We start from the raw sequence: 13,382 nt of genomic DNA, 5'->3' as shown, positions 1-13,382 counted from the left end.
TCTCTTTCTTTATTTTCATTCTCTCTCATCTCCTGACGTTATTTTTCATACAGACATTTTATCAAACACCTTACAGGCAACCTTAATTCTCAATTTTTCTCATGGCACATAAGGATTTGATTATAGATGGAGCCAAGTTCGTTCCCAACAACTATGCTGCAATCTTAAATCATGATGAAGCTCCATCTGAGTTGCACTTTGTGCAAGATCTTCTAGCACACAGTGAAATTGGGTTATGCATTGACCCAGCCTCAAGTCATTTCCAGTCATCAAGTTCTGACATTCTGGCGGACTGGACATTTTGACAATGGTGGTGCTACTGGTACTCCCAGTATTATTTTTGAAGTAAATGATGTTGAGCATGTGGTAACTCCTGGAGCAGTTCATAAAGCTCTACATTTACCAGAAGGCTGCATTTTCTCAACACCGGAGGAACCAGTTCTACAGCAGCTCATGGCCAATTTGGGGTATGAGAAGAGTTTGGCCAAGCTTGGACAGTTGAAAAGAGCGCATATCAGAAAGGAATGGAGCTTTTTCTTCGACTGCATCACTAAAGCCTTCAGGAATAAGTGTTCCAACTTTGATGTCATTCCCATTATGAGTCAGCACATCGGGTATGCTATAATTCACCAAACTCATTTTGATTTTGCAAGTGCTGTGCTAGGTTTTATAGGGGATAGGATGACAGAGGATAGGAATGTCGTATACTTTGCTAGATTCTGTCAGCTTATATTTACTTTTTGCTATGCTGATGAACCTCAACTAGCCAGTTCTTTATTTCCACCCTTTAAACTTGCAAAACGAGCTTTTAATGACTTGGTAAATGCTGACCTTAAGAAAAAGGTGGTTAGACCCTTACAGATACCTCAGTCTGTAAAACAGATCTTGGTAAATGCTGATCCTCAAACCTACAGATCTGTTTATCCTGATGTTCAACCTACCACCATATCCCAAACACCACAATAACCATCAGAACATACCACACATACATCTCAACCTACTCAACCCTCTATCAGAACTCATCTCAAACCTTCACAGATAGCCCAACCTTCATCATCAGCACATACTGTGAAGCCTTCATCTTCCAAGCCCAAGAGGACAAAGACTGTCCCTCAGAAATCACAGAAGAGAAGGAGGATTGTTCTGAGAGATGAGTCAGATAGTGAGGAACAGGTTTCTGCATCAGAACCTGTTGTTAAAAAAGCTGAGAAGGTCTCTTCTCAGAAGGATACCGGTATTGGGGGATCTAAGCTTCTCAAAAGGCTTAGAAGAATGTCTTATGTTGAAACTCCCAAAGAATCTCTATCTTCAAAGAGATACAAGAAACAGAGAGCTCACGGGCCAGCTTCAGATGATGAGAAAGCAGCAGCTAAGGAAGGAGATCAGGAATCTCTGATCTCAAAAGAGCCAGAAATTGCTACAGCTACTACTTCTACACCTCCATTGTCACCAACTCAGGAAGTTGCTACAGATAAAGTAACTACACCACCTGTGTTTCCTATTCATGAACCAGTATCTACTGCAGACCCAGGCACAAGTGCTGAGATTGATATTCACAACCTGGTTGTGCCTGAGGTTCTCTACTTAGAAGCTCCAACAGCTCCAGTTAATCCATCAACACCACCACTTACTGATGCTAATGAAACTCCAGAATTGTCTACAACACCTTCTCTGCATCTAGATATTGAAGATCAGATTATAGGTGAGCATCAGAAAATGGTTGTTGATCAGAACTTGGAAGCAAAACAGCACTTAGAGAATGAAGTTGAAGTCTCAATAGCTTCTCATACTGTTCTTTTATCAGAAGATGCTGAATCTGAAAGTTCTGATGCTGCAAATGCTGGTACTACTGGTGATGCTGCTAGAAATGAAGATGCTACTGCAGCTGGTCCTGCAGGACATGCACCTCAACAAACTGTTCATAAATCTGAACTAGTCAAAAAGTTTGTTCGAGAAGATGCACCAGTACCTTGGAGTGAAACTCCTAGAGGAGAGGAGTGGACTAAGGAATGGAACACAGTTACTTTTGTTCCTTCTCAATCAATTCTTGCTGAGCACTTGGCAAAAGCTGATGAGCTACTAGCTAATGCTGATTTCAAGACACAACTTCGAGTTACTGCATTGAGTACTAGAGATCTTCAAGGTCTACATTCAACAACTCATGCAGAGCTGCATAAAATTCAGGAAGAATTGTTCAAGCAAGACATGACTAAGAAAATTGACAAGAAAACTTCCTTTCAACCTACCTTTGACAGAGTTTCTTACATTGAGAAGACCCAAGAGAAGCAACAGTCTCAGATTGATGATATTTTGAAAAATCAAGCTTCTCAGCAATCTCAACTGGATGAAATCCAATCCTCAGTGGAATTGCTTGTCTCTCTTCTCTTACCTGCTGATGCCAAAAAGGGGGAGAAGGTAATTAAGTCCAAATGCAACACTGTTAAGACACTGAAGGGGAAGGATGATGAAAAAGATGACCAGGGAAACTCTGGAATGGGTGGAGGTCATGGTCAAGGTAGTGGTTTCTCATCAAGAAGAACTGAAGCTACAAGTCATAGTACAAGTTCTGATACTGGAAAAAGAATTACTTCTGATACTGGTAAAAGAATAAGTTCTGATAAACTTTTGGATATTGATGAAGAAATATCAAGACAGTTATTTCTGAAGGAAAATCCAGGAATGGACTTTGAAAGTCTTTTGGAAGAAGAAGCTAGACTTAAGTCAGAAAAAGTTAACTCTAAATCTGAAGCTTCTGTTGGTAAAAAGAAACTTCCAAAGGCCAAAGGCATTGTGATAAAAGAAAGGGCAAATATTGAGGCAACCTAGGTCAAATCACAATTGCAGATAGATCCAAGGTCTAAGGGCAAAGAAAAAGTTGGTGAACCTATAAAGGTTTATGTGCCTCCTGTGAATGAAGAAATTACTGTTGAAGATGCTGATCTTACTCTGACTTCGAGAAAGATTTCTAAGACAACCTCTAACATGGCTCAAGTTGTTCAGAGTCAAGATATAGTTAGTCCTGATATTACAAATAAGCAAGTAACCTCTGACATAGCTCAAGCTGACTTGATATCAGAAGATAAATCAAAGGAAACCTATGACATTGCTCATGTTAAACCTTCAAAGTTACTCCTACCAGGTTTCACCAAAGTCAAATAGACTCAACCTTTGAAGACTGCTGCAAGTGGTTTTGAAGCAAGAGTGGTTACCGGAAAGGAAGCAAGAGATAAATCTGGATTGGGTAGTGCTGATGAAAGAAGAGTACAGAACACAACCAATGATCCAACTTCCTTAAGTGAACCAGGTATTGGAGCAACTCCTGAAAGATTGAATCAACTAGAATCTGTACAAATGGTTTACCATACCTACTTGAAAGAACACATCTTGTTGTACTTCATGACAGATGGAAGGGTTTACCACATAAGGGAAAATGATATTCCACTGAAGTATTTTGAAGAACTGGAACATATTTTATTTTTACTTCAAGTGAATGACAGAATAACAGAAAGTGCTGCAAACTATTTGAAGAATCAAATTCAGAGACAGAAAAGGCTTTATTCTGTAAAGTCTGACAGCACATATCTTCCAAAGTACAGAGATCACAAGGGTGATATTGTTGAGATGAAGCCTAACTCTGCTAAGATTATAACTACATTTCTGGGTTACAAGGATGTAGAATTCAATCTTGAGTCTGACAAGGCATATTTGATCAGACTGGATCAGGACATAAGGAAAGCTAGAATTAATGATCTCAGGGCTGCTATCTTCCAAACTGGTGAAGATTCTGCAGAACTTAAAGATGCTAAAAGGAGAATGATTGATGAATTCAGATATGCGGAGAGATGTTTATTAAAGAACTATCTCAGAACAACTCCTGACATCAGAGAGATCAGAAAGTGAAGCCAAGTCAAGATCTACAACTGCTCAAATTCTGATATCTATACAGACTGAAGTTGTTATCAGAAGTTAATGTTGGTAAAACTTTAAGGACTGTAAGTTGTAGTTATCTAGTCAAATTCTCATGCATTTGTACTTAATGTTTTTGACATCATCAAATATCTGTTAAACTTGTATATTATGCTAATTTACAAGTTGGGGGAGATTGTTAGATATATTTGATAATGTCATGACTAATATGATTTATGTTTAGTTTTCAGATCTTACTTAAACAGGACAAATCAGTACTTAACTGAAATCAACACTTATATTGAAGTCAGAACTTAAGTCATCAGTACTTAAGGTTCAGGAGATATTTATCAAAAGATAATATCAGGACTTAAAGGAAACGTTCAGATAAGGAAGGCGGCTGATTGATTGAAGAGAAAATCAAGACAAACGTAAGAAGAGATATACATGAAGAAGGAATTCTGTAAAGAATGGAATACTTGGAAGAAAAGATATCTGATTGATATATTTTATGAAGCAGAATTATATTCCATATGAATTAGCGATTATCTTGTAACTGTGTAGTATATAAACACAGACATAGGGTTTACACTATAAATGTTATCATTATCGAGAATATTATTTATTGTAACCCTAGCAGCTCTCGTGATATTTGTTCATCACTGAGAGAGGACAGTTCCGTATTGTAACAGAGTTTATTGCTTTGAATAAAATCTGTTTTCTGTTACTTGTGTTATTAGAATTTGATTTGATTGTGCTATACACTGTATTCACCCCCCTCTACAGCGTGTGTGACCTAACAAACTTTAAACAGACACCCATTTAAAAGATGTTGGAATACAAAATAAATCAATTAGAAAAGAAAAAAGAAACCAAAAATGACACAAATATTTTTCAAAAGTTCAAAGAATCACCTAGTTTGATTTAGAAGAATAAGAATTTTGCAAAGAAGAAGTCTATGAAGTAAAATTGAGATATAAAAAGCCAAATCAATTACACTCTTGCATCGGTGTATCCTATCAATCAGTAGGGTTCTGTAGTTACAATCTTCCAGGTTCGAGCATTACAAGAAAGAATTTGTATTCAAGAAGGAATTGGTAACATTAGCAAGTCATTTTTATCTAATTGCATAACCTATAACAACTTCGCCAAATTTTCAAGAATCACACAATTATTTAAAAGGTCATAGAAAAACAGGCATCCTTTATATTGTCGTTCAGTAAATTTTTACATACAGGAAAAATATAAATAAGATGGACATTTGTCAATCCTAGAAACCCATACATCAACTGCAAAATAAAAGTGAATATTCAAGTAAAACAACAAGTAGGAGTTAAGATAGTACTTCATATACTTCTAATTCCCGCTATATACAATTTCCAACTCGAGAATGTCTGATGCATTTCTAACTGGAGAATGTCTTATACTCCGTCTGGTGGGAAGGATCAACATATATCAAGGATCAAATAACATTTGTGCTACTTTAAAGGTACTCGTTCCTTTCAACCAACAGTATTATCAAATTCTCGTATAAACTTCTAAAAATAGCACAACAACAATAAGCAACCTAACAGTTCCACTCTATCTGCCACACAAAATCAAGCACAAATAAACTCATATAAATCAATCAAGATTCACCAAGAACACCACTTAGGCCAAATGACATTCAATCTCAACAAACCCATATAAATACACACGCATATAGACACAAGAAGAGTTATTCAAACTTCAGTTTCAAGCTTCATCAGTCTAGCATTTAAACCCATATTTTCTCTGTATTTTCAACTCGTCCCATATTTCCAAACCTGTTGAACAAAGAAAAAAACAAAATTAAAAACCAAACCCACTAATAATTAGGAACTAAATCAGGATGAAGAATTAACAAAATCTAATTAAACAACTAAACCAAGCCAGTTTCTTCACAAATTAGGTTTCTCGAAGCTTGAGTTTGATTAATCGAAGATGTTCTCTAATTTGGGGTTCAATTGGAACCCTAATTAGAAATAATGTGTGAAGGTAATAGATAATGTGAGATGGGGAGATAGTAATATATATGTAGAGAGAGAAAGAGGGAGAGAGAGATGTGAGACATAGACTGAAAAGAGACGGGAGAGATAGGGATGTGAGAAAATGGCGAAAAGTAAGAAGTGATTTTGGAAGGGGGGAAATAAACCGGGGAACTATATTCGTTGCTAAGGGGGAAATATTTGGGAATTGGGGGGCGTCTTTTTTTTTTAAAAAAATAACCATAGACAACGGTTGTGATTTTAGACCGATGTCTAAGAAAATTCAACAACGGTTATGTTATAAACCGATATCTAATTCACGTTTCTCATTTTTTGAAAATAACTATCAACAACGGTTATTTTATGGACCGATGTCTAATATATGCAGTAACATCGTTTTAAAAATAACCGATGTCTAAAAGAACTTAACATCAGTCGTCTAAATAAGCGATGTTTAAGATCCGATGTCTACTGACAGAATTCTAGTAATGATCTCTTAAGCATACATCAAAATAATAACATGACTATGTATATATAGTCATCACAAATTTAGCCAACAAGACAAACCTAATCTGATTATAATAATAATTGTCTACCCATACAATTTTACTCAATCTCACTATGATAATAATTATCGACACATACAATTATTATTCAATCCAACTATATCTTGTATCACAAAACACATATCACATATTCGGTTTAAACCCAACATACCTATCAGCAGGTTTATACGACTTGCATAGTTTAGTTTGTGTAAATTTCAGTGTTTTACTATACTAAAACTATTATTTCATCGATTAAAAAACTTATTTAGTTCTAAGTTAAACATGTAGCAGCAGGGAGGGACGGACTCACAAAGAAACTGGTGGGGGCCTTCACCACCCCAACCTTCCCGCAGATACATATATTTATATACTAACTATTGTTAATATATATATAAAATTTGGACCTATTAATAAAATGTAAAGGATAAAAACTTGGAGACCCTTGTGAAAAGGTTAGACAAAAAATAATTACACAAAAACCCAAAATTAAAAAGCTCATCTTACATTGAAAAATATCAAAACAAATTGTTTAGGACGTGCATGAACAGAGGGTCCGGGCTCACGGAATTCACTGTTTGAATGAATAACCAGAAAAAGAAGTAATCAAGCATCATCATGTACGGGTTTGTTTTTGTTCTTTTCTTCTATTTTTCTATCACTTTTTATTCTCTATCGTGATTTAAATTTCATGTATTAATTTTAGGGGCTACTTTCTTATATTTAAATTTCATGTATTAATTTTAGGGGCTACTTCCTTATAAATTCTAGGATTTTTTTCTCTAAGTAGCAAAAAAAATATATTTATTTTTTGTGTTTTTTTTATATTCTTATCAACATTTATTTTTAATGTAGTCATTGTTGATGCCCGAATGTTATTTTTCTATTTTTTGTAAATGAAAAGGACAACTACTATTTGATGTTGTATATTGAGAAATAAATTATCATAGAGTTTTTAATAAAAGATATTTGTGACTAAAAAGAGAGAAGATCACTGTAATATTATTCAATAAAAAATATATTTTCTCATTAATATATCTATGTTTATATTTTTGGCCCTCTTCAACTTTTGATCTTGCGTCCGCCCGTGTAGCAGAAATGAATTAAAAAAGGTCATAGTATGGATTATTTCTTAGTCCGTTTCCTGACTGAACTATAATTTTCGTTGTTTAGGTAGTTCATCATGCAAATAAACCCTGACAAAAAAAATAATGCAGATAAATCTATGTAGAACTTTCCTGGTCATTGTCTGGAACTTCCCTGGAGTATTTTTTTCCCCGCAATTTTATTGTACAGGTTTAGTCGGGCCAAAGAATCAACTGTGTTGTCCCCCGGGGAAAAAGAATGCGATCCAATTGAATATTCGTGTTGCGAAATCACTTATTACCGGTAAATCAGCTCCTAGTACTTTTTATGTTCTTCTGGCTAAAATGCAAAATATCTAAAACAGATCTTTCCTTTATTGCTTCAAAGTTCAAACGCGATTAACAGGACATATGCTGAACAGGATTCAGGAGGGACAATATTTTCGGAAATCAGAAGATAATTTTTATTATCACGAAGAGGATGCATCAACACTTGCAATTTACAGAAATAAATGATAAAACTCGCAAACATTTACATAGTGTACAGATGAATATATATTAGTTAATTCTGGAGCAGACTTTCCTGATTTCCCCGGCACTTCCTGTGAGAACTTCAATCCTTCCCATTTTAACCATTGAAATACCAAAATCCTTAAAGAAACTTGATTTGAAGTGATCAGCTTGATGCTTAATGTAAGTCCTTGTCTTGGATTCATTGAGTAGGGCACTATCTGATTCGAAAAGTCCCCTTCTCTTGATAACTAGGGAGTAGTAGCTCTTATCAAATGTTTTAAAACTTCCAGGATCCATCTCTACGAGTGTGGTCTGATCATCGGGTTTGCATTTTTGCTTCAATTTGACAATGTATTCAGAATCCAAACTTGGATCGGTGTCGCCCTTGCCAGTGAAATTGTATAGACGGTTGTTGAATGAACTGCAGTGTGACGTTCCGATTGTATGGCTACCTACATATATATACACACAAATAAAAATCAATTCATCGTAGTCCACCGGTCAATGTATGTATTTACACTTTTTGTATGATACAACTGCATGTAATTATTCGAATTTACTTGGAATCGTACCTGATAACACAACAAGATCTTTTCGACTTAGACCTTTCTGTTGCCAGCTTTGAATCAATGTAGATATATTGGCAGATGGGGCTGGTAAATTTATTAAAGCTTCAAACTCTATCGACTCTCTTCCATCTCTCCGACCGGTCTCTACCTCCCAGGATGGACCATTTAACTGATAAGAAAGAAATATTAGTCTAGGAATATATACTGATACTCGTGTTTTAATCTTTGTTAGATATATTACGGCTCTAACTCTAAATTCAAATGCTACTGATATAAATTAAAAAAAAAAGAAAAAGAAAAAGGAAAGATGAAATAATTGAAGATACATACCACTACAGTTACATCCCGAGCTACTAAGGCAACTATATCAGCACAAGAAACAACGCCAGGACATTCTTTTTCGACAGCTGACTTAGCTCTATCTATAATCTGATACCCCCTGAGGCTTAGATTAGGAATTGCATCCTTTTCAGCTGTACTGTTTTGTGTTGAGTTTAACAACACTGAACCATCACAACCCTGCAGATCAAATACATCTTTTAAAACAAAAACTTATATATATATGCATGTTGTATAGTATCTACTCGCGTACCCTAACAAAGCAATCGTGAAAATGCATTCTTAGCAAAGGGCCGCCAAGAGAAGGTGCAACAGCCATCACTTCATCAATCGTCTTCTTAACTACGGTCTCGACGCTAGGGCATGTTTCCTCGTAAAACCCTACTTTCAAGCCCTGCCCATTAGCCATGCCAAGTACAAAACCCAAAACTAACAATATTAGTACTGAATATTTTGAAGTAGCCATTTGATTTACAAAAGCTAGCTAGCTTGCGTGTGGCTTAATTGTTTCTGTACTGCTGATGAGAAATAAGCTAAATACTATTCTCTTTTTATAGGCCCTCGATGTTTTAAGCTAACTAAACACGACAGTTGTCATTACATTACAATGCATAATTTGCACATATTGTAATATTCTATCTGTAATTAAGCTATTGCTAATCAAGTGTAGTTCTGTTATACAAATAAGCATTTTAAAAGATAATAAGAGTATTTGACTTTACTTTGTATAATTTTGATTTGGTACCAACTGCTACCAGCTCATCCAATCATATTATCGTGCTTACTAGTATAAACTTGCGTGAAAGAGAGTCGTAAATATAAAATTATAAACGCATAACTTGAGATATATTAAACTCTGTGGTTCCGTTGTGTATATATATCTATTTATTAACACTTGCTAATTTATACTTCGGCGGCAATGCATTATTTGCTAAATTAATGACGTACGTAGATGAGCCTAGCTAAACTGGATTATCACACCATGCCTAACTAAGTGATTAACAATTAAGAGTTGATTATTTCATCGAGAATGTAATTATTAATTATTCATCATTGAGTTGGATATTACATATTTTATAATGAACTTCAACGGTGTTTAATATTTATTTTGGTTGAGTGCTTAATAAGTTCAATGCTATATTATGATAGATACTGGCAGTTTCGAATCATGTGTGCTGTTTGTGTTAAATACATTATTGATCATATATATTTGTTTCCGTACTTAACGTAGGTGACCTTTGTCGCATTTTAAAGGACATTAAGAGGGAAGAGGGTGTTCCCTACTTAAATTCTTTTGATCACAGATGAATAGTAAAACCCTACAGGTTAAATACGGCCTTAAAACCTGATCATCTTCTTTCCAATTTGAGATTTTCGACGAATTAACCACCTCAAGCAATCTAAAACTAACTTGTGGAAACTTGAGTGCTTATTTTTAATATTTAGATTCATACGTCTTACTAATCAGTATATTTCCCAATAAGTCTCAGGGTAAATGATAATCAAAAATCAAATCTGAGACGATAAGACATAAAAGCTATTTGTAAAGTGACATAACATTTCACCATAAATATGATATATGAAAATGGGATACCCCACGTAAATATGAAATTTGGAATCAGTCAGCCAAGGGCCCAAGTCCATTTAGCAGTCATTGAGAAGTGATCGCCCTATAATAATGTAAACCCAAACACCAAAAAGCATTTTGGATAGTGGATCAAGATTCTAGTTAACGAACACGAGCTACCAAAATGGGCTAAAATAAGTAGATGAATATATATTATATATACTATAATAATCGGAATGAAAATAATTTGGTATACCTTTTTTTGTTGTTTTGTTATCCTCGTTTATGACCGTCGAATCGTTTTAATCAAGTGATCAGGACCGTTAAATTTAAATACTAAAAAAATATACATCACTCCAGCTCCCAAGTTCGAACCCCGCCAACAACAAATATTCATATTATTATTTATACACTACTAAAACTCCCAGGCTCGAACCCCACCAACACCAAATAATTATATTATTATTTATACAATGCCCAAAATTCAGGTTCGAATCTTATCAACAACAAATATTTATATTATTATTTATAAATATACTAATAAGTTAATTATCTAAAAAGAAATTTATTATAATTTTAAATAATATAAAAATGTCAATGAAGACCCGTGCAACACACAGGTTGTAAAGCTAGTACTTATAATTTATGTAACTGTTTGGTTAATTTTACATATAAGTCAGAATTTTTTTTAACTTTTATGAACTAAAATAAATAATTTTTAAATATTATTATCTTAATTCATGAATTTTAAACTAACTGAACATTTAAAAACATATATTTCAAAATTAAAATTAATAAAAAAGTGAAAAATCAAAATAATTTGAGAAAAATACGTCGGTACTAACATTCAACTTATCAGCTTATAAGTTATAAATTCGACTTATAAATTGGGTTGACAAATAATCCCAGATAAGTATTTAAGGGCTTATACTTATAAGCAGGCTCTACATGTTTTGTTTTGACTAGTCTATTATCACTTTTTTTATATTTTGACCGTAATTTACACTTTATTTATATAACTGATTCCTTTTGACCGTAACAGTCAAAACAAGGCGGAGATTGGAGGGAGTATTTGTCAAGGTAATTATTCTTGTTAACATGCGTGTGTGTAATATAAGTATGTGATACAATTAATGTCTTACAACGGGGTTTCCTTGTGATTTGATATACTGTTATACGCACGCAGGGACCAATGGTAGAACGTGTTGGCTTCTAGGATAAGGAAGCATAAAGAATGTAAGGGAAGTGTTGAACTCCGGCTCCTCGTTTTGTTGCTTTGCAAGCACGGCGTAATTATATATATTATACACACACTACTTTAAGGACCATGCTTCCAGTTCCACAAATCACCGGTCAATTTCGTAGCACATCTTTCATTTTTATGTAAAAACCATTCTTAGTTTTTCAATTGAGTTGACTCTGTACAATTACTCTCTATAAAAAGAAAATAATGACAATGAACAAAAATATTAATGTTAGTTGTTAGGTTATAATTTTTCATGAATATTATTATGTCCGCTTTCGGTCATGGCCCTAAGCAGATCCCTTTAGGTGCATTGAATGGTTGAACTATCATGCGTGGGCTAGAATCATGGACCAATGCGAGCTGGGCTCGTGACATGCGAGCTGGGCTCGTGACATACGAGCTGGGCTCATAACATGCGAGCTGGGCTCGTGACATGCGAGCTGGGCTCGGTTGCCCACACGCGGGCTGGGCCCATGAGCTCACATCTAATGGAGTTAAAGATAATATTGTATTTATTAATGAAGGCGGGGCGGGCCGAGGCCGCCAGGCCGGCCCACATTAGAGGATTTTGTGCTTGATATGGAAAGTAACTCATAGATGATTGAGTTGCTCGTAGATTTCGGGGCCGACACAGGTTGTTCCTACAATCACGGGAAGGAATGCGGAGATGCCGCGAGATTGTAGGAAGCGTGTGGAGCCGGTTGAGATTTACGTGACTAAATTGGCTGAAGGCCAGTCTCTATCATGGGCTTGGGCTGCACGGGCTGAAGAGTCCTAACCCTAGCCTATGTGACTTGTTCCCCAAGAACTACGTGAGGCTTGATCCATATAAATAGGGTACGTAGGCACTTGTATGAGACAGGAGTCGACACTTGACAGAGAATAATAAACCCTATTCTTTCTTAAGGAGTCAACATACAAGCTCAGACACCACCAAACAACCTTCCTCCGCCTTCAAACACCGTCCTTGATCTTTGTTCCGCCCATTAACCTCCACAATACTGTTATACGAAATTCTCCCTATAACAATTGGCGCTAGAAGGAGGGCTTTCATTCATCTTAGGGAGAAAGATGACCAAAGAAAGCAAGCAAGCGGCGACACCAGGGAGCGGAGGCAAGAAGAAGGACCCTACTGAGGTCGAACACACGCCCCCAGAGAATCAGGCGCCACCTCCACCAATTGCAACCGTGGACGGGCAGGCTGTGATGACGTATCTCGAAGGGCTAGCCGATCAGATGAATCAGATCAACGCCCGAATGTCAAAGGTAAAAAGAAGCTCGGTCCGGAACGCCAAGCGTAAGGCGCGCCGCCTCAAGGTCTCACAGCGTAGCTGGAAGGGCAAAGGCCCTCAGAAGAAGCTGATCCACGATTTTGATGACATGGCAACCGAGACCAAGCAGAAGAAAGAAACATCGTGCGAAAAAGAAGATATACCCCGAGGCCATGATGAGCGGGGCAGCCAGATCTCTACGAGATCGGGGCAGAAGCCAGCTTCATCTGAGGCAAGGTCAACTAGCGTGCTAGACCGAGTGGGTAAAAAACTAAGCGAGCATGACCTCAGGCTCAAATTGGAGAATTGTAAGAAGGAGAGAGAAGAGAAAGAGC

General features: G+C 36.1%; 1 protein-coding gene across 1 annotated transcript; it reads right to left on the bottom strand.

Annotated features, from left to right (window-relative positions):
• Positions 1-7,944: 7,944 nt before the first annotated feature.
• Positions 7,945-9,503, bottom strand: LOC141667677 (peroxidase 27-like). The gene is made up of 4 exons (XM_074474255.1): positions 9,217-9,503; positions 8,955-9,143; positions 8,628-8,793; positions 7,945-8,507 (listed from the first exon to the last, which is right to left on the bottom strand). The coding sequence occupies exons 1-4, from the start codon at positions 9,427-9,429 to the stop codon at positions 8,101-8,103; spliced, it is 975 nt and encodes a 324-aa protein (XP_074330356.1). The 5' UTR covers positions 9,430-9,503; the 3' UTR covers positions 7,945-8,100.
• Between the last annotated feature and the right edge of the window lie 3,879 nt (positions 9,504-13,382).

Source organism: Apium graveolens, chromosome 6, assembly GCF_009905375.1.
Source record: "Apium graveolens cultivar Ventura chromosome 6, ASM990537v1, whole genome shotgun sequence".
Classification (NCBI taxonomy): Eukaryota; Viridiplantae; Streptophyta; class Magnoliopsida; order Apiales; family Apiaceae; genus Apium; species Apium graveolens.
Note: the sequence above shows the minus strand (reverse complement) of the source record. Positions and strands in the feature narration are given on the sequence as shown.

Coding starts and splice junctions, on each gene's coding strand:
- LOC141667677 (XM_074474255.1), bottom strand. CDS start 9,429: ATGGCTACTTCAAAATATTCAGTACTAATATTGTTAGTTTTGGGTTTT. Junction 9,144..9,216: donor TTCACGATTGCTTTGTTAGG/GTACGCGAGTAG, acceptor TTTGATCTGCAG/GGTTGTGATGGTTCAGTGTT. Junction 8,508..8,627: donor AGATCTTGTTGTGTTATCAG/GTACGATTCCAA, acceptor ATATATATGTAG/GTAGCCATACAATCGGAACG.